Source organism: Ictalurus furcatus, chromosome 20 (genome assembly GCF_023375685.1).
Source record: "Ictalurus furcatus strain D&B chromosome 20, Billie_1.0, whole genome shotgun sequence".
Classification (NCBI taxonomy): Eukaryota; Metazoa; Chordata; class Actinopteri; order Siluriformes; family Ictaluridae; genus Ictalurus; species Ictalurus furcatus.
The window spans coordinates 18,228,284-18,249,886 of record NC_071274.1 but is presented as its reverse complement, the minus strand read 5'-3'; the positions used below and the strand labels follow the sequence as shown (position 1 = coordinate 18,249,886).

General features: G+C 38.9%; 2 protein-coding genes across 3 annotated transcripts; both read right to left on the bottom strand.

Annotated features, from left to right (window-relative positions):
- Positions 1-5: 5 nt before the first annotated feature.
- On the bottom strand, positions 6-7,286 carry LOC128624152 (inositol-3-phosphate synthase 1-A). 2 transcript variants are annotated; one of them, XM_053651550.1, is made up of 11 exons: positions 7,189-7,286; positions 6,824-6,947; positions 5,526-5,687; positions 4,743-4,872; positions 4,117-4,310; positions 3,863-4,012; positions 2,618-2,833; positions 2,342-2,506; positions 1,753-1,866; positions 1,259-1,476; positions 6-860 (listed from the first exon to the last, which is right to left on the bottom strand). In XM_053651550.1, exons 2-11 carry the CDS (start codon positions 6,935-6,937, stop codon positions 671-673), a joined length of 1,653 nt encoding a protein of 550 aa, XP_053507525.1. In that variant the 5' UTR covers positions 6,938-6,947; positions 7,189-7,286; the 3' UTR covers positions 6-670. The 2 variants fall into 2 exon arrangements, with proteins under 2 accessions (XP_053507525.1, XP_053507526.1); XM_053651551.1 differs by lacking the exons at positions 5,526-5,687; positions 6,824-6,947; positions 7,189-7,286 and adding an exon at positions 5,447-5,455.
- Positions 7,287-16,729: 9,443 nt separating this feature from the next.
- On the bottom strand, positions 16,730-21,184 carry si:dkeyp-68b7.7 (adult enhancer factor 1). The gene is made up of 2 exons (XM_053652116.1): positions 20,687-21,184; positions 16,730-19,611 (listed from the first exon to the last, which is right to left on the bottom strand). Exons 1-2 carry the CDS (start codon positions 20,934-20,936, stop codon positions 18,668-18,670), a joined length of 1,194 nt encoding a protein of 397 aa, XP_053508091.1. The 5' UTR covers positions 20,937-21,184; the 3' UTR covers positions 16,730-18,667.
- Between the last annotated feature and the right edge of the window lie 419 nt (positions 21,185-21,603).

Sequence of the window (21,603 nt, the reverse complement as noted above, 5' to 3'; positions counted from 1 at the left end):
ACACATTTCTGACTGAAACAAAAATGTTTATTTTGACATCACAAAGCCTATATAATTTCTGAAACTGACCTAAAAATACAAGTTAAGCACAATACTGTCAATAAAAATAAGTTTCTTGTACATTACAGCACTTTCAACAAACATTTTCTTGTATGTGAATTTTGCTGTTTGTGCACACTTTGCATAGAAATCGCTAACATTTGCAGTTACATAAGTTCACTGCTCTGATTACATGGGTTCTGCTTCTAAAGCCACAAATTCTATCAGACCAAAATAATGATATACAGTACACTTGTGGTAAAATGGTTCATCAAGAGTTCTTTGGGTGTTTAAGGGTTCTAAGCCCTACTGTGTATAAGTTTTCAACCTTCCTGTATACTAATATTAGCATTCATGTTTCAAGGTAATTGGTTAGAAAAAACATTCAAACGACTTTAAAAATACAAACGTTAGTCAAAGAATTATTCTCCCTTTTAGACTAGCTAAAGCAGTTGTATAACAACTTCAATCCACAAAGGAACCCATTTCCAAAGTTAGTATTGTTTAGAGCAAGTAAATCACATTACGATGTTTTAATAGTAAATGGTGACAGAGGATTCATGCAAAGATAGAAATTCTGTTTTCTATTAAACAGAGTGATCAACACAGTTATGGGATGATTTTTTTTTTTTTATCTCTCAACATTCTTCTGCTCACTGGCTCCATTACACTCAATGCAGTGGTATGCTTTGGTGAGGATGTTGTTGTTCACCTTTGTGGCTACAAGGCTGTGAACCTTCTTGTCTTGACAAATGTTGAAGCTTTTCTGCAGCTTGTACTCGAGCTGCATGTGGTTCTGAGGTGGAAGACCAAGGCAAGCCCTGTGTGAGAGAACCCAAGAGAGACGACCCATTTCAGCAACATTGCACTGCAAAGCACTTCTCCTTAGTCCAAGTTTATTATCAAGTTATTCATATCAAAGCATATTATTCCGTTCTTCTTAGTTGAACTGAAACTAATAGTAAAAATGTATTTAAGGGATTATCTTTATATACACCATATACTGTGTATCTACTGTATCTGTATACATCTCCATATATACAGAATGATCCGCGAGCATGAAAATGGTTTCCATAAATTTCCATAAAAACTGGTTATACTGCTAATGACTAAAATGAGAATCAGATACCAAACATTTTATAAACAAAATTTTACACTTTTATTGCTATAAAAATGGTAAAAATCTGTATGACCCATGAACACACAAACTTTCCTGTACCTCATGACATTTTCGATGCAGGCTCGCTGGCGGAAGAACGAGTTGACAACCGGTGCATTGGGCGGTACGAGTGGGGCCTTGCAGAGGAAGCTGAGTAAGGATAGAACACTGTGGAAGGTCTGGAAGGATGAGTCCTGCTGTGTGCGGAACGTGATTCGCTGACACAGCTCAGTCAGAATGACCAAGTCCAGAATGATGGGACTGGCCAACAGTGAGTCCTGAATTATGAGGGGAAAAAAAAGAAAATCATTACGTCAATGTCACTGAGACACATCTACATGGAAACCTATGTCTAATAACTTTTTAAAAGCCCCAATTTACACCACTTTCAGGAAAATTGGTTGTCCAACAGGCTTTTTACATCATGGTGGTTTAAACTGGCCACATATTTTTAACCTTTAGTAACTTAACATTTCAATAAAGAACTCATTCAACAAGTACTAGTAAACTATTCATGCACTTCATAAGTGACCCAGTAATGAACTCTAACTCACCTCACATGTGTTGTGAAGAGCAATTGTGTTTGTGCCACCCATCATGATCTCTGACGTGTACTCATCCATTGCTCGTTTGCTGTCTCCCACATAGGGAACGTACTTAATGACCACCTAGATTGACACAAATTCTACATGTCACAACTCAAAAGGCATGCAGAACTGCACCCACCCATTAAAACTACGAACACATAATGATATAATTACTAATATTAACCGAATTGGTCTGCTGCCATTATCTGTTGTCTTAAGGATACTTTCCGAGTCTTAATCTATTCATTTATAATGTATTGTAATTTAATCACGCTTGAAAATTTTGTGCATTAAATCACGCCATATTTATTTGCTGTAACTATTAGTTAGGTTGCGTACAATATAAAATCACAATACCGTTTTGAAACGTTTCTGCACAACTTATGCTATATAGGACAGATGTGGCTCCTGCTTGATTGTAATGAAAACCTGCAACCCTTTGCAGTTAAGATTCACCACCACTGGTCTAAAATACTGCACCATATATTTCAGTATAAGGTTTAACCAGCTATTGTGCTGTAACAATTGTGACAAATGTCATAGAAATCATTCTTACACAGTGGTCGGGTTTCTCTCCAGGCTTGTAGAGCACTGGATTGGACGCCACCATGTCATCCACCACATTGCTTTTGGAAATCTCTTTAGATCGGAACTGCGCTGGGGCAGACAGGTTCATACCGTCGTTGTTTCCCAGGTGATTGTAGCTCACAATGGAGGTTGGCTGGAATGAAAAGGACATGCGCAGTAAAGAATCATGTAGGGGATTCATATCCTGAAAACATGCTGCATTGACGCAGACACTAAAATGCACATTTAACTACATCTCTCTTACCTTGAGTCCAGCACTGATTAAAAAATCCACCAGAACGGACTTCAGTTTCGTTTGACCTGATTTGAAGTCATCTCCTCCTATGAAGATCCCTCGCTGAACAGCCAGTTCTACAGCTCCAGGTACGAAAGTGTTCTGAGGGGAGCCGTTGATGTAGGCACAGCCCTCCAGAATACTAGCCACGGCAAACAGGGTGGATGGAGATACATCTCCTCCGTTCTATAAAGAAGTGTCACTGAAATGATTAACCAGTACATCAAGGTTTCTAAAACAGGCATCAAAGTTTGAATCAGTATTAGTATTAGTCAGTATTGTTTTATTTTTCTTCCCATTTTTCTACCCAATTTGGGCACCTGCCAACTCCCAGCAAAACACTTTCCCAGTCATGTGTCAACTTCCAAGAAGGGAGGGTGAAGCCTAACATGTGTTTCCTCCTTCAGACAGACATCGAAGCCAGCCATCTTTTTTTAACTGCTGCTCATGCTGCGTCACACAGCAGCATCAACACTCAGAGGAAAGCGCTATCTACCCTCTTCCACATATATTCGCTGTGATTGACAGGGAAGAGAGTATATGCCATCCCTCTCACGCAGAGAGCATAGCTAATTTTGCTCCACTGACTTCTGGCATTGGGTGGCTGTGGCATTGCTGAGATTTAAACCCAAGATCTCCTGATAAACTGTTATGCCACACTTTAAAGCAATGATGAGTCAGAACAGACAAAAAGTTATAATGAGTAATAACAAAGTATAAACCAAGCATCACAAAGAACTTCTCATAACCCGTGGTTTCACAACATTATAATTATCATAGCAAGCCTATTTGTTAATATTAAATGTGTACTGATTGGCTCAAAATAGAGAACCCCACCTCAGATTTGACATTTTAAACAACGCAGGGTGGGGATATTTTAAGGACACCCTTGCCTTCAGGCATCATAGCTGTTCTAATTAACAGGGGCGTTCACATTTTAAAAATGTCAATCATTACAACAATGCATGCCTAAGAAGCTTTTATTGAACTTGTACCTATAAGCAGCTCTCTTTAAGGAACTGGCTTGTTTATGTGACATTATACGACAAAACACTAAATTATACTAATAACCAACATAAAACTTTGAATAGTTTCATGGCAACAAATAAGGCTCATCTGATAATCTGAAGTCTTGAGGACCTAAAACCTTCTCCTTATTTCTGTGAAGTGCATGAAGTTGAGATCAGTGCTAGACATTATGTGCCTATCAGTTACCTGAATGGTAGCAAGAAGGTTCTTGGCAGTGTCATTGACACCAGTCACGACATCTGAGAATCTCTCTGTGTTTGCCGTCCACAGCACTATGACTTTTTCCACACCACTCTTCTCCTTGAAGCAACGGATATCTTTGCGGATTTGTTCCATCTGCATAAATACCCATGTCACTCAATTTTAGTTCGCTGTAAAATACTCCAAACTATTTTACAAATGCAAACATGTATTAATATACATCATTTGGATCTTTGTACCTGCTCTGCCTTGGTGCCTGTGAGGATGTTGTCAGCCCTCTGATCCTGGTTGGCAGCAATGAAATCTGGGATGTATATGGAGGGCCTTGGTTTGAGCTGGCTCATGTGGGGGCGAAGCATCTCCTGAAGGCTCCAATCAAGAACCTGAGCACGCTCCATGGCATGACCAAGATCCATAGAGGAGATATCCCAACCTGAAACACACATAATGATACTTTTCCTAAACTGTGTAGATAAAAACACAACTCCTGCAAAATCAGTCATGTTTTTATTTCTGCAGTCACAATTCTGGAGCTCAAGCATGAATCTGGAGATCTAATGGCAATTTTCTGGTCTCTGGCCCTAGTGGGCAAACAGATCAGAATGGGAATTTCCATCCAAGCCTATTCTCTGCTGCAAGCTTGGACTGGTATGGAAATTTTCACCTAAACTTAAAAAAAAAAAAACCTTCAAGGTTAGTTATATACTCTTTCTGTTCTGCCTCATGCAGCATAACAGTGGCTGCAAGAAACAAAGTTATTTACATCAATTGGTAGTTGTGATGCTGAATAATGTAAAACACATGATGGTAGACCTTCAGTGATGGTTGCACCACACTGCATCCACAACATGTTTTCTGTCATTACCATCAAATACGATGTCATTAGGGTGCACCATTGGCAGCAGTTCTCTGAACGGTACAAAGATCTCCCCAGTTGGTCCTGAGCCCAGAGACACAGTGGAAGACTCCAACAATGAACCATAGTAATTGGCACACTGGGGGGGGAATGGGGAAGAAAAGGAAAAATCCCAAGAGATGTGAGAATTACAGGTGAGACATTAATGGCTGGGATTTACACTTTCTGGATAAAACATTGTCAGATTATACTTCTGTTGTTTTTTCTTTCTTTGGACTGCACTATACAAAATGTTGTTATTATTATTATTATTATTATTATTATTATTAATAATAATAATAATAATAATATATGCAAAGTATATAAACTATTTCTAAACATCAAAAATTCCTTCAGAAGCAGTAGTACTGAAGGTACTGATTTTTACGAAAGATAAATATTGTTTTACGTTATACCAGGGGTGACCAATGTTATCCGCAAAGAGCTTATGTGGGTGCAATTTTTCTTTTCAATCAGGCAAGATTCACACTTGATTCCACCTGTTTAATCAGTTGATCTTGGCTTTCAATACACTCAGGTGAGTGAGGCTCCTGCTTGGTTGGAAAGAAATGAAAACCTGCACCCACACCCATTTTCAGACAAGATTGGACAACCCTGTGTTATACCACCGTTATTAAAAAAAACAAAAAAAAAACCCAAATGACTCTTTTTACCTTGGCACCCGTCCTGTGTTATACCACCGTTATTATAAAAAATAAAATAAAATAAAAAACCAAAAATGACTCTTTTTACCTTGGCACCCGTCTTGGTTTTCCAGGTCAGGCCAAGCTTATTGGCCAGCACAGCGGCGGTGACGCTGCTGCCGTTGTTTCCACCCCAGCCCACGAGCATGACACCAAGCTTGGGCACATGGCGCTCTGTGCGGAATGTAAACTCAGTACTATGGGGTGTTACCTAGAGGTATGGAGAGGAAACATGGTAGCTGGTAAAGTCAGGAGCTACTTGAACAGGATTTTCAAATAGCAATTGGTAATATTACTACACCATATCTATATTGCGATAAGTTGTCATGAGCATTGTGCATATTGTCAGCCATCTTTGACTAATAACAGTAGATACAGTGGATTGTTGTATACTAATTATCTTGTTTTTGTAGTTTAAATATCCATCCATCCATCTTCTATCCCTTTCCCAGGGAGCATCGGGCACAAGGTGGGGTACACCCTGGACAGGGTGCCGATCCATCGCAGGGCACAATCACATACACTCACACACCCATTCATACACTACGGACACGTTGGACATGCCAATCAGCCTACAATGCATGTCTTTGGACTGGGGGAGGAAACCAGAGTACCCGGAAGAAACCCCAGCAGCACGGGGAGAACATGCACACTCCACACACACAGGGAATCGAACCCCCGACCCTGGCGGTGTGAGGCGAACGTGCTAACCACTAAGCCACCATGTGTCCAGTTTAAATATTAATTGTTGAATTTTTTTTAATGACTGAACTTATAGTTTTCAATAAAGTGGCCCTACTGTTTGTTTGGCACTATTAGCAAAACTAAGTATTGTGTATCATAAGAACCTTTTCAAGGATGGTCAGATACCATTACAGAAATCCCAGTGGTGGTATTCTGCTGGCTTGCCAAAACCCAGGCTATGTTTACATTAGTGATGAATTCCTATTTTTTAATATTTATAAAGGTAAAATAATAATAATAATAATAATAATAATAATAATAAAAATTTTGCTCTATTAGCAGCTATTACTGAAACTTCTGTGCTGAAAGGGGTGTGTGAGCAGTAGAGGCATGGCTTTAGCAGTAAGCGCATGCGCACTGAAGAGCGACCTAATCTGACCGTTCTCATTCATTCATTCGTTCGTCCATTAATTCATCTTCAGTAGTCGCTTTATCCTGCTCTATCCAAGGAAGAGTGGGCGGAAGACGGGGGTATTTACCCCGGATCTGTCACTAGTGCTCATTAATTCAATCTAATTTCAAAACGATTTAATCACATAGCTCTAAATAACTAAATGTCCTAAGTAAACAAAACATCCTATTTAAATCTTGCTAGAGACTCACCGTGTACGTGTCTCCGTTCTGGGTCACTGAGGTGGTGTGGTACGAGTACCGGGACTCGATGAACTTCTCAGTGTAGTGCACACTGGGGCTGTTGATGCGAATTTTCTCAGGCATTATTCGGGACCTGCAAAACACGAGCATCAGGGCATGAAATCTAAAATAATGCATGAATTATCGGTATAAGGAAATGCAACTAATAACATCGTCACTGCTAAACCGTCTGTAATATAATGTAAACACAATGCATTAGCGCATTTTACATTCCTCAAGGCATTGCTTTTAACAAACCTATTGCACAAAATGCCTAATGTAATAAACAGGTATAAAAACTTATTTTTTAGTATTAGTTTTAAAAGCCAACCAACCTTTATACGATGCTACAAAAAAATGAGCTTGCTTGGAGAATCAACGTCCCGGAAGTTGGCAGTTCCTCTGAAAAAAAAATGACTGAGACGTTTTAGTTCCGCTACTTATACATTTCCGCCAGGTTCCTGCGCGCGCTGACGCCCCGCCCACTGACCAATCAAATCCACGCTCGTGTATATTCTAGAAACTTCTAGAAGCGTAAGCTGCACGTGTTGCTAGCAAAACATTAGTTTATACTGCCAGTGTTGTACTAATGGTTTAGTGGGAGGGTGTTAGCTTTTCTTTTTTTTATGAGAAATCTGGTGTGTGTAATGAGAGGAATTGGGTGTGAGAACATTCCTTATCGAACAAATAAACCTGTTGTTTCACCTACTGAATCATAAGTACACCCTAAGCAACTCCATTTTTATTGTACTTTTATTGACATTCCTTTAGATAATTAAACAGAATCACGTGCAACCTTATTGTGATAGCATACATCATCTGACAAAGTATGATAAAGTGTTGTGCTTAATATCTATCTAAGCTAGACCCATCCTGACTCTGGAGATCTACATCCAGTGTGGCTTCATGCCAAGGTGAAACAAACAATTTTGTTAACATCTGGATCAGATATGTTTTCATGGATCAGATCCATCAGAGGGGATCAAGTGGTGTGGTAAATTTCCACAAAAGACCAAGGCTAATCTCTGCTGTAGGCTTTGAGGGGTATGGAAATTTCCACCAGGGTGTCCTGCTGAATCACTGAACAAACCAGTCATATTGGTTTAATTTTTTTTATTATTATTTTTTTATTTATTCATTTATTTTAGTTTTTTTAATACTTAAAAAGATTATCTTCAGAGTTGGCATTTTAGGCCTGAGTTTAATTACAAACTCTCCAAGTAAAAGGGAAATCAAGAATTGGCAGTAATGTTTTATATTAAATGGTTGATATAAGAAAATAACAAAAGAACATGGGTGTTCATTCCTGTTATCACTTATATTCTAAAAACTGTTTTTCCTCATACAATACATAAATAACATGTTTATAACCATTGTTAGGGAGTAGTTAGCTACAAAGTGCAATGCTACTAGCTTAAATACACTGTTTAGTAGGATGGCAGCAGCTGAGCTAGTTTAAAAATAATGTAGATTTTCTAGTAACAAGCTGCAAGTTTGTCACACCACTGGTACATTTCCACTGCGATCAGGCATTCTGGGTTTTTTTTTTTTTGGTTCTTGCTGTCAGATGACAAAGTGTACACAATCCTGTGACCACTGTTATGCAAATGAGTTAATGGGCTGATCTTAACTTGTCCTGTTCTTTTTCTTGAGAAAACTATGTGCCAAGATAATGCATCTGATGTTTTTGTCCACATTGCGTATAATGAGAGGAACTGGGCATGAAAGCAGGGAACTAAACCCTGTGTTTATTATCTACTGAAAGCCATTTCATTCTCATTGTTCTGGTTCCAAGTTGACATCACTTCATATAAAAGCTTCAGATAAATTTAGAAAACTGAAAAAGATAATTTCCTGTCCACTCCTTATTGGATACAGGCAAAGAATGACAAGACATTTTGTAAAATATAATTAGACATCATAAGTTCTGAGTCTAAATTAGCCCATTCATGACCTGGAACCATGCCAAGATTGCACTTTAAAAAAAGAGAAAAAAACCTGAATCAGATCTGTTTTCACAGATCAGATCCTTCAGAGGGGATCACGTGGTGTGGAAAATTCCCACACAAGACCATGGTTGATCTCTGCTGTAGGCTTTGGTGGGTATGGAAATTACCACCCGGATGTCCTGCTGAATCACTGAACAACAGGATTTATTTATTTATTTGTTTATTTATTATTTACTGGTTTCCAGACTTGACAAAAATGCTTGGCGTTCATTACAAAATGCCCATCATGCAGATCCTATATTTATCTTATAAATCCAAAGCTCATAAAACAAACCTGGCGGTTATGTTTGATTAAATGGATGCGATCTGTTATAAGAAAACAACAAAATAACTGCTTTTCATCACTAAACATTCGGTAAAAGATCGCTGTACGTGGATCGGGTGTTGGTGAGGATGGAAATTTCCAGTTACCAGTCCTGTTACCATAGCTACCATGTTACATACAATACATGCAGCGACGCTGTTAGCTTCCCTACATTTGTAGTATCGCGGTAGTACCTGGGTTATTTTCGAAGTAATGTAGCTTTTCTAGTAACGAGTGACTTTTTCGAAACCTCTGCACTTTTGTCTCGCCATCACACACCCGGATCTTATTGTTCTCGCTATCACTGAAGTTATTGTTGTGTGTGGAATTCCAAAAGGGTCATAAAGAAACAAAACGTAGTTTCATATGAAACTAAAAAATATAAACCGTGCATCTTAATTGATTAGTATATATATATATATATATATATATATATATATATATATATATATATATATATATATATATATATGCCTTTATTTAAGACTATGATTAAGAGTGTAACCAAAAATTAATCAGTAGCCTGGTACTTGTCTGTGCTGGGCATGTATGCAACACTTTAGGAATGCATTTATTTTTAGAGAGAGAGAGCTGGGGGTAACATGCCAAGAGGTACCTGAGATTTGAATATAATGGTGGTGTGAGACCAAAGTGTGTCCAAATAAAAAAAGAAAAAGTTCTGCCAATCAGATCAGTGTTTCAGAAGGATATGTTATTTGATTTGCAGACCAGCTCATGACTTTGTTGCTTTTATAATAAAGTCTGTTTTTGGCATCAAGACCTCAAATCACTTACATTGTTTTTTTGAAGAAGATTCTTCCACACTATTTACAGAAAGCTTTCCCATATCAATGATTACACAATTTTCAGTTGTTAAATAAAAACACATTTCAATCAGTTTATTATTAGTGTTCAATTATGTAAAGCATCTACTGTAAGAGTTGTTACTATAGAAATGATAACATTGGAATAAGCACATTAATATACACCTGTGATTTGTCTTGCAGCTGGCACTACTATCAGAGCTGCTGTTACTTAATAACAAAATTAATCAACACCACTTGATAAAATAAAAATAATCAATGAATTAAAATATATATAGCTAATCTTGCTCATCTGAAAATTCTAAAAACATTCATTACAGCATTGATAAGAGTAGATGCAGATTTTCAGCATAGCAGCAAAACCAATGAAAGATATAAGGTAGCTCTGTGGATACCTGTGTCTGTACACTTGACTTAGCATTGACATTGCCAATTCACTCCATAGTGGAGAAGAAGGCTATGGGCATGCCATACTGTGATACTACAACAATTTGGACTGGCTAAAAAAGGTTGAGCTTCTTTTGGGTTCTCAAATTTGTCTAAGGGAACGCACCACATTGGGATATGCAACATAAGCTGAAACAATTAGCTAGCAATTGAGGATAAGCATACTTGTCACAATCAAGCAGTCCGTGCACGATTTCGCTGAGTTTTTTGTGATTGTAGCGACCAAAAATGTGAAAAATTTCACAGACATGCTTGTTGGCAAATGAGACCTTTTAGCTGTATTCATGTTTGACACAAGTGAATCGAAGAGGGCTTTGAGTAAATGTGCGTTGTGATGATGTCACATGACGCATCTTGGCCCAAATTTGCCGAAAATCTGCAAAATTCCAAGCTGCTCTGTTTATTGCAGAGTTTGCTTGATTTTTCATTAATTTCCGCGATCTCAAAATCGTGAAATCCTGGAGGAACTGAACAAACATTTTGCCATTATAGCACAATACCTTCTCACAATACTTTCTCATACTCCAGCGTTTACCTTCATCATCTGCACTATAATATTGGATGTCAGATAAATGAATGAAACGAATCAAATGTCACCTACTCAAATTTCTAGAAATAGGAGTAAGCGGTAGAAGATGGATGGATGGAGGTTTATAAATAAAAAATATATATATCAATAATGAAATGCTCCTCAGTCTCTTAGAATGTCTGCAACTTTATACAGCTTAGAACAAGGCATGCAAAGTTCAGTTGGTTAAAGGTCAGCCAGTACATCATCAAGCTGACTTCTTGTCAAGTAGTCACTGCTCCTCTCTCTGTGTTGCAATAAGTTTCACGTGTGTGGTGTGAATCCACTTTGGCTTGCCTTTTAAGTTTCATTGCAGCATCTGTGAATAACACAATCTGGAATGTTTTTGCAGGTGTTGAACCAACTGACCTTGAATCAGGCTGGCTCATAGATCTAAAACACTGAGCCGTCACTGCATACTAGAACGGTGGTCGTGTGAAATGTCAAATTTTTACATTGTCTATTCTAGATACTCTCTATGGCCAAAAGTATGTGGACATCTCACCATCATACCCATATGTGCTTGTTGAACATCACATTCCAAAGTTGACCACTTGAGTGCTTCTGAACTAACCTTGGCAAACTATGTCTTTAGGGCTTTGCACACTTGAAATAGTTAACCCTGGTTCAACCTAAATCCCGGGTAAAAGAAATCCTGGGTTATCTTTCGTGTTTCATATTTCAGACTGCTCAAATTTTACCTGGGGTTAACAATGAATCTGTTCACACTGTGCATACTTTCAGAGTGTTGTTTATTGGTAAATGAGACCTTTTAGCTTGTATTCATCTTCAACACACACGAGTTGAAGAGTTCTTTGGCTGAATACGTGTTGTGATAATGTTACATGCTGTGTCTTGGCCCAAATCTGCGGAAAATCTGCAGTAATTCTGAAAACTGCATGCTCCTCCGAATATTGTGGAGTTTGCTTGATTTTGTGTTCATTTCTGTGATCATAAAATCATGAAATCCTGAAATCCTGGAGGGACTACACAATGCAAACTGCTTCTAAATCCTCTACCTGGGGTTAAATGTGGGGTTTAGAATGAAGATAACCCGGGGTTAAGCTCAGTGTGAAAAGCCCTTCTGTGGAACTCACTTTGTGCACTGGGGCATTGTCACACTGGAACAATTTTAGGTTCTGCCCCTTAGTTCCAGCAAAGTTCCAGTTCCAGATATTCTAGACAATTATGTGCCTCCAGCTTTGTGGCAAAGGTTTGTGGAAGGTCAGGCATCTATCTCAGCCAGAAAAGTGCAGAAAGGGAAAACTGCATTTAAAGATTCCACTGAAAGATGGAATCTACCTCTACACTTATAACCTAATCTACTCATGGAAAAAAAAACATTACTGCTGAATTTACAAACCTCTTCTCTAGTCAAATTTTTTTTTTTTTGGTCTTTTTTTAATTAATTTTTTGTCCTCATATGCATTTATGTGCATGGACACATGGAAGGATGCCCTCCCCTATCAGAAAAACATGCTCCCTGACTCCCTCTGACAGATCTCGAAATCATTTGACCTGAAGCACGTCTGCTTGCACAAAGCCAGGATAAGAACCTGTGGCAGGTATCAGGGATCTCAAAGGAAACAGCAGGTCAGTTCCAACTTTCTTGTAGTTACAGGACAAGAGAAAAAGGAAGATATTTATTGATGCTCAGATGCAAAAGCATAGGATATGTTTCTTATTAATTTAGGGTTCATTTTGTTCATTGCAAGACCTACTACTAAAAAGAAATGGTGTCATTAAACTAATAAATATATGTAATAAAGATGAGCCATGACTTATTAGGAAATATCAGTAGGGAAATATAAGGGACTAAAGATAACCATACACTTACCTGTATATTTTTTTATTTATGCCATGTGTAATCAGGTAAAAATGTAAAAACAATTTGTAAATATATTAAATATAATATTATCGTATAAAATTTTAGTGAGGGGGTGACACAGTGTGTTGTAACTTGGTGAACTGTAAAATAAATGGATGGTTACACAATGTTTCTGAAGGCTCAGCCAGCACAGCTGACCTCTTTTCCCTTTTAACTCTGTCAGCCTTCCTACTGACATGAAAGCATTTCAAAGCAGCGGACATTCAAACAGGTCCAACGCTTTTACAGTATTGCCTTCAGGGCTCGACATTTTAAGCTTAAAAATCATTCGCAGGCACTTTCAGAAACAACACAGATTGCCTAACCAAGCTGGCCTCCTTCCACAAGCTGAGGTTTTCTGATTTAGATTTTTCATCATGGACTAAATTTTTATTTATATACACTGATTTACCAGTTACTAAATTGGTATACCTAATGTTCTGGCTGATTGAAATGTCCTGTTTTTTGTTCCCTTCCTTTTCCACCAATCAGCACAAAAAGAGGACAAAAATCTTAAAATCTTTTTTAAAAAATCTTCTCAATGAGATTATCTTAATCAAACTTTGTCTCGGATTACATCTATAAGGTATCACTGATAAGAAAACCATCTAAGATTCTATCTCAGATCTTTGGCACCATGGCTGAGCGGCAGGACTACCTGGAGGACGGAAGCCCTCTTATCAAAGCAGCCGAGTTGGGCAAGATGCGTCTGGTTCGGCTGCTGGTGGAAGGGGGCGCACAAGTCAACGAGCGCAACCAACGAGGTGAGACACCTCTTCTAGCTACATGCCGAGCACTGAGGGCTGACCAGTCTGGAAACACTACCTCTCTGAGGCTCATCCGTTTCCTTCTCCAACACCATGCTGATCCCAACGCCCAGGACAAGTCTGGACGCACACCCCTCATGTACGCTTGTATGGAGCATGCTGGAGCGGAGGTGGCTGCAGCCCTGATTTCTGCTGGCGCTGACCCTAGCCTGGAGGACTATGCTGGTGGTTCTGCCCTGGTCTATGGCATCAACGCCCGTGACCAAGATACTATCCATGTGTTGCTTGATGCTTGCAGGGCTAAGGGGCGTGACATCATCATCATCTCCACAGATCTAAGCACAGGTGGTGCCACTGTTAGCCAACGCTATCTGAACGTACCTCTGTCACCTGACACCTCACCTGTCACCTGCATGTCGCCCTCTGACATTGAGCTCAAGACAGGGTCACCAAACTCTGAGACTGAGGGAGAGGGTATCTTCAATTTCAGAGCTTCAGGAAGGAAGGGGAGCAGAGCAGCCTCACCTCTATTTCTAGAACACCTCAGTTGCACGTATGAAGAAAGGATTACGAAGGGAGCTGTGCAGAAAGAAGACGATAAAGAGGTGCAGCACATCAGCCATGACTCCCATGCTCGGCAAGTGGATCCGACTAGCTCCTCTAAAGCTGCCAACCTCAAACCTGGAGGAACGTTTTTCAGGAACCATGCAGAGAACTTTGCTCCAGCAACTCAAGCACATCTACATAATCGACGTAACACTTTACCTGCTCTTTCTGGGAAGAATTTACTTCAGCTTCCCACCTTATCACTCAATCTCTCCAGCTCAGACACACACCTACATGACCAGCCCTGCAATATAACACTACCGCCAGTTCCTACCAGCAGAAACCTCCACCATTCCCCTAGCAACACCAGCTCCTGCTCTCTGGCACCTCCAGCTGCTCAATGCGGATTTAACACCATGAGAATATGGAAACCACAACAGCAGTTAAGTTTAAAGCCCCAGGCACGTAATACTACCTTCCTACCTCCTCTCTCAGTCAGCTCCACTGCAAACACATCCACATGCTCTTGTGGTGACGAGGCAAGCACTGCTCCAAAAGCTGAAGAGACCAAAGGCCATAGACAGGAAGGCACAATCCGAGGTCGGAGGCCTCCACGTCGCCACTCCATTCAGCTGGAGCAGATGAGACAGGAAGGTGGTACTGACAAGATCCTCTTCATTTTGTGAAAGTCAAACCTCTGAATACCGCCACACAACGCAAGTAAAACTGAGCAAGTACACTGATGAATAGAAAAGCACACAACACATGTATTGGTTCTTTATAATTATTCAGATTAGATATAAAGGAACATCAAATATGTGTTGTATATTATGTGTTTAAAGATATACAATTGTTTATACTTTAAGCTTATCTTTTAACTTTGAGGGTGTGTGGGAACTTTTGTATACCCTTAGGACAAATTGAATAATGTACTTGAATTGAAAAAGACATTAATAGTGTTAGGTTTTTAAAAAATGTATTTAAATATCACAAATATTTTCATCTCCTATTCTCAATATATAAATATTCTCTAATAACTTTATGACTGGTCCCTTGAACATATTTTGCCCTTCTAATGTAATTTGTCCATTGGCTGTGCACTCAACTTTTGCACTCAACTGTAAGTCATGATTCAAAGTATAGTAAATCACATTAAGGTTTTGACTGATTTATTTTTTTTTTAAAAAAATGTAATTAAATTATGTAAAATATACCACTGATAAACCTGTTGGGTTGTCCTTCTCTCTACTGTTCAAATATATATAAATAACGTATGAATATAAAACACTTTCCTTGTCATTATCCAGGTGGTGCATTATGTTAGATGTAAGAAATAGAAGAGGAATGGTGTTGCAATACAGTTTTGCCAAGAGAAAAATGATGCAGCCTGTCAGGATTTGCATGTACTAATACATGTGTGGACAGCAATAGCTTAGCTTTAAATGGAAATAACTTTAAATCTAGCTTTAAACTCTGTGGTTTTATTCTCATCTGACAGTCCGTACAGGATTTCACAGGGTTTTTTTTGTGATTGTTGCAGGCAAAAATGATTGATTTTGATGCAGCTTTTTAAAAAAAATTGTTTTGGAAGTTTTTTGTGCTTTTTTTTTGCTTGCAGAAAACTACTTTAACTGGCAAAATTGCAGTTGCACAAACTTGTTTTGTGCAGTCTTTCGCAGTGAAGTTTGTTGGTAAATGAGATCTTTTAGCTGTACTCATGTTCGACACACGTGAATCGAAGAGGGTTATGGCTGAATGCACGTTGTGATGACATCACATGATGCGTCTTGGCCCCAATCTGTGGAAAATCTCCGGTAATTTAGGACAATTGCAAGCACCTTTGAATATAGCAGAGTTTCTTTGATTTTGTGTTCATTTCTGTGATTGCTAAATCCTGGAGGGATTGATCTGAATTGATAAGGTTGTTGGTTTCTTCCTCCTCCCACATAAAGAGCAAATTATATGAAAAACGACATGATGTTAATGGTATTGTATCTTATTCTGGTTATTTCTGAACTCTTGTCCTGTTTTAGTGTGTTTTACAAAAAAAGGTGAAGGTTGACCCAACTGTTAAATATGGTACATTTTTCATCACTGACTCAATGATTTGAGTCAAGTACCCTTTGATGTCAAGTTGGTGGAAATTTCATCATCACACTCGAAAGATGTATGGGCCAAAAAAACTGCCACCAAATTTCCAGTCTGGCATAACACAGTCACAAGCAGAAAAATATAGTTGGGTCCGAGTCCACCTTTATCCAGTCGGAGTCCAAAAGGGGCTGAGTTGGACTTAATGGCCGAGTCCGAGTTGAGTCCGGCCGAGTCCAGAAAGTAATTAAATTGAAAAAAGATTTGAAATTGCAATTACAAACACAATACTGAGCTGTTAAATTAAAATTTTAACCTTCACAAACCAATGGCAACATAAATGTAACAAAAAATACCACTCATGCATCTTGCCATTGCCATTTAATATTTTTATTTCATGTCATCAGCACCTCAACTAGTTTCCTATTTTAAAAAATGGTTTCAATGAAAAACAATGGATATAGAGGTATATGTAGAACTTTTATTATATTACAAATGTATGAAAATACAAATGAACCTGTTTTGTTATTGTATCACACTATATTGTGTCCTCCAGTTCGAGTTTATATTTCAATGATTTGATGAGTCTCAGCAGGTCATAACAATAAGCTTCATGCTTTATTACTGCTTTTAATCTGTCTATTAATGACAACAAACTCATTTCTGAACACAGCTCTGTTCTTGCAACTTTTTTCATTTTAATTCTAAAAAAAAAAATCCCTATCAGCAGGGTTTATGATATTTACTACATTAAGAAGTACATTTCACATTGTATGTGAAATTCAAGACTGGAATGATGTTTAGGGCTGGGCGATATAACTACAATCTTATTTCACAATAATGATATGTTTTCTCAGGAGTATTCAAGTCAGAAATACCACAGAAATTGAACAAAACAATTAAATCTAAAATAAAATATACAGTGATTCTTATTAAATGTACTGAAGTTATTCAGTAAAATGAGTGAATGATTTTCTCTTTGTCTTTTGTTCATTGATTAACATTAATGACACAGACAGCAGCAGGTTTATTAGGCTGCTGTCACATTAAGACATAATGCACAGATCCAATATACTGTATTGACACACCTCCGATTTTTCCCTCAACTGTGTTTGCATGAATTCTCGGCCAGACCTGAATTTTGACATGATATGTGTGTGTATTTATTTGACCGTCCAAGCATAAGCCGCTAAAGAGAACTCAATTCGATACTCGCACGATGAGGCGGCTTTCTGTGCGCAAGCTTCAGATGTGTGCGCACAGAAAGCCCCTGGTCCGGCAGGGAGACATTTATTAATTTCTTGTTATCTTCATTTTATGATGTATGTTTATTTTTATCTCTCTTTTCACGTTACACATGACGCGGACTCGATGGTACTCGAAAAATGTCAGAGTCCATGTCAAGTTCTGAGTAAAAATTTACCCGAGTGCATGACAAAGCTGAGTTCGTTCATAATTGGACTCGGGTCCGGACTTGAGTCCGAGTCTGGGATCGAGTACCCTAACTCTAGAAAAATTAAAGAAAGCCTTTCCCTTTCAACAAGGCCTTGTGTTTTAGCTAGTACTTGCCAACTGTGACAACCTCAATGAAGTGTACAGGTTTCATCTTCATAATTCTGTAATACTGAAAAACTATGATGATGTCAGCAGATAATTACACCCTCCGGCTTGGGCTTTGTCCCAAACCTGTATACTATATATCAAGTGGGGTCTGTCAAGCACACTCAGGTTGTCCATGATTATATATATATATATATATATATATATAGTGTTACAGTGGTGGAAATCACAACACACCATTACTGTTGATCACTTTAATAACTGAATAATCATAAAACAAATATGAATCATGTCAACTAGGAACTAATGTGTTGTGTTGGTTCAGGAATAAAAAGCTCCAATAAATATCAAGCATATTATTGTACAGCAGGTTCTATGCAAGCTCCTGGATGTAAAAAGTTTGAGAACCCCTGAATATATATATATATATATATATATATAAAAATTACAAAATATTTTTTCAATACATCAATCATGTCCTACGTACTACACATTATGTGGTTTGGGACACAGCCCTGCATTACTCCTGAATAAAGTATATTACAAGCCTTTGAGATTAGAACACATAGTTGTGTGTATCACAAAATATCAATTTGAAACAGAGAATAAAAACGCACGAAGATCAAGCTCAAAATCCGACTATAGGGAAAAGCTAAAAACCTAGTTGTGGGCATGGTAAAAACTGAACCAGAGCCAGCCACTGGAGGACGCAGAGTCTTTTTGTTCACTAGATATATAGTAATTTTTTGTGATGATCTACAGGAAATAAAGATCTCTTATCATTACAGTATTTATAATTATTAGAAACACAATCCAACAATCAAAGGTGCCTCTTTACCACCCTTGTGCACTGTGTAGGCGTACATGCCTGAGGCAGTTATCCTGCCGTGAAAACATCTTGCCACAGAGCTGGCAATGGTACGGCTTCTCACCCGTGTGTATTCTCTTGTGCGTGATCAGTCTCATCCTCTGGGTAAAGCCTTTACCGCATTCCTCACAACGAAAGGGCTTTGACCCGACATGGCTAGCTTGTGTGTTTTGCCGCATAGGAACCATGTCCGGCATTGAGAAAGTACTGCTGGATGAATGTGCATGTGAGCGCGGCACTGCACTGAACGAGTGTCTGTGCTTGTTGCTGTTTGTTGGCCTTGATGCTTTGACGTGACCCAGACTGTCTCTAATCTGTCCATATTCAGAGTCTTTTGCGATGTTGCCTTCAAAGTGCATTTCTCTGTCAATCCTGACATGTACAGAACCAAACGAATCAACGTGTTTATTACTGGACGTGTTGTCAGGGTGCAAGTTCAGAGGATCCTTCATCACCTGGGCCAGACACTGGTCTGTGGGAATCTGCTCATACTGCTCTAACCCGATACAGCCATCAGGAATGGAGAACTCGTTTGCTGCGTTGTCGTCCATGGACGGCCACAGATGCGTGTCTCTCTGGTCTGCTTTGTGCTCAGAGCTAGGATCTGGATCCCGGATGTTTGGATCTGCCATGCTGTAATCTGCTCGTGAAAAACTCAGCTCCTGATCCACAAGCTCTTCCACCTGCTCAATTTTCATTTCAAATTCCAGGCTGCTGAACTCATCTTCATCAGACCTTGGATCTCTTTGCTTTGCCAGTGGAGCTCTGGGTTCTTTTGCGATATGGTGCGAAGATGCCAACGTTTTGTCAGGAAGCTGTGGTTTCTCTTCTTTGAGCTCTTGCGCTGAACTCATTTTGAATGTTTCCACATGGTTCACAGGTAGCGATTCTTTTCTGCATGCCATCAAATCTGTCAAATAAATAAAGCATTTTAGTACAATAAGTCACTAGAGACTTGCATGGAGGACAAGCTAAATAATCCAGCTAAAGCATGTTGTGTAAAAATTAAAACATATAATCGTTGATATGGTGAAGCTGTCTGTCAGATGTTTAACATTTATGGAAGGAGTCTCCAGTGTCAGTTTCCACCACAGGAAAGTCTTCAGGACAGAAAATTTTGCGCTTTATGGTTTCTCAGTACCATGACTGAAAAAGACATTTCACCCCATGTTCAAGCTTGGGGTGTTACGAGTCACATTGCACCACTCTGTCATTGATACTTTTCCTACAACAGCACGTCCTGAAGTGTGTTTTATTTCTATAAAGATATAGAATACAAGGCCAAATATGGCCAAAGGTTTGTGGACACCTGACTATCACACCTATATATGATTTTTGAGCATCCCATTCCAGATTCAGTCCCCTTTGCTGTTATAATAACCGCCACGCTTCTGGAAAGGCTTTCCACTAGATTTTGGATTGTGGCTGTGGGGATTTGTGATCATGACATTAGTAAGGTCAGGCACTGACGTTACAGTTCATCCCACAGATGTTCAGTGGGGTTGAGATCAGGGCTCTGTGCAGGAAACTCGAGTTCTTCCACTGCATCCTTGGCAAACCATGGAGTCTTCATGGAGCTCGCTTTGTGCACAGGGGCAATGTCATGCTGGAACAGTTATGGGCCTCTTAATTTCAGTAGAAATGAAACTGCAATGCTGCAGCATACAAAGACATTCTATACAATTATGCGTCCCCAACTGTGTGGAAACAGTTTAAGGAAGTTCTACACATGGGTGTGATAGTCAGGTGTCCACAAATTGTTGGCCATATCGTGTATAGTGTAACCATGACGTCACTTTGTTTGTTTTAGACTGAAACTGAGCAGGTTTGTCCAAAAACTTAATGTACCATAATAAAAGAGCGGGGTGTAATCGTTGAACCGAAATTGACAGAAATTAGTTAGGATTGTTGTAATAAACCTGGTTTATCGTGGAGTAGCCCTGAGATATGAGAGCGCGAGATATAATAAACCCCTCCACACTGACCTGTAGCCAGCGTTTCGACCTGCACACCGACTGAACACCTGGCTAACACCGTAGCCTGCACTTTCTTCAGCTCTTTCTCGGTGACCTGTAGCCGTTTCTTCAGTCCCTCAATTTCATCCTCCCTTCGTTTCATTTCCCGGTGATACACAGCGCTGTCGTCCTGAATAAGCTGGCTAATCTCCGCCACTGCTGCTTTCGTTAACACGTCCAATATGGCGGTTATCCTCGTCTGTAACACCGCAGCAGCCATTTTCGTTATTAGTAACACAATTTATCAACACACTGTCGAGCTCCTGTGGCAAAATGTCCATCCAGTAATTTTGTAACGGTGAAATTACAGTTAAGGAAATGGTAGGTAAGGCGAGAGAGTCACAACAGCTGAGGTCACTTCCGGTTTTTTTTTCCAAAAAAAAAGCCCGTCACGATATAAGACTCTGTTTTTTATTTTTTATTTTATTTTTTATGGAAAATAAACTATTTAAGAGTTTATCTATACTACTACTACTACTAATAATAATAATAATAATCATGATAATGTTGTTTATTATTGTATTGTATTTATACATAAATCATGCATTGTATACGAATATAGCAAGATGTAGGTTAATCTCCTTTATAATAACATACAGGTACTGATTATTCAAAAAAAAAATTTAAGCAATCCACATCCCGAACAGCTAAAACACCAGATTTATGCCAAATGTTTTTATCTGGAGGTTACATTGCATCTTTCATTCATCTCGAATAATCACTTTACACAAGTCTGGAGCCAGAGCCTATCCTGGGAACACACCCTGAATGGGACATGAATCCATCATAGCGCGCAATGTACACACTCGTACACATACTTATTCGCCAATCCACCCACCACCATGTTTTTGGAAGGTAGGAGGAAAGTGGAGAATCTAGAGGACGCT

Coding starts and splice junctions, on each gene's coding strand:
- si:dkeyp-68b7.7 (XM_053652116.1), bottom strand. CDS start 20,936: ATGGCTGCTGCGGTGTTACAGACGAGGATAACCGCCATATTGGACGTG. Junction 19,612..20,686: donor GGTCGAAACGCTGGCTACAG/GTCAGTGTGGAG, acceptor TTTATTTGACAG/ATTTGATGGCATGCAGAAAA.
- LOC128624152 (XM_053651550.1), bottom strand. CDS start 6,937: ATGCCTGAGAAAATTCGCATCAACAGCCCCAGTGTGCACTACACTGAG. Junction 2,507..2,617: donor TAATCAGTGCTGGACTCAAG/GTAAGAGAGATG, acceptor TTTTCATTCCAG/CCAACCTCCATTGTGAGCTA. Junction 1,867..2,341: donor GAGAGAAACCCGACCACTGT/GTAAGAATGATT, acceptor GTGTCAATCTAG/GTGGTCATTAAGTACGTTCC.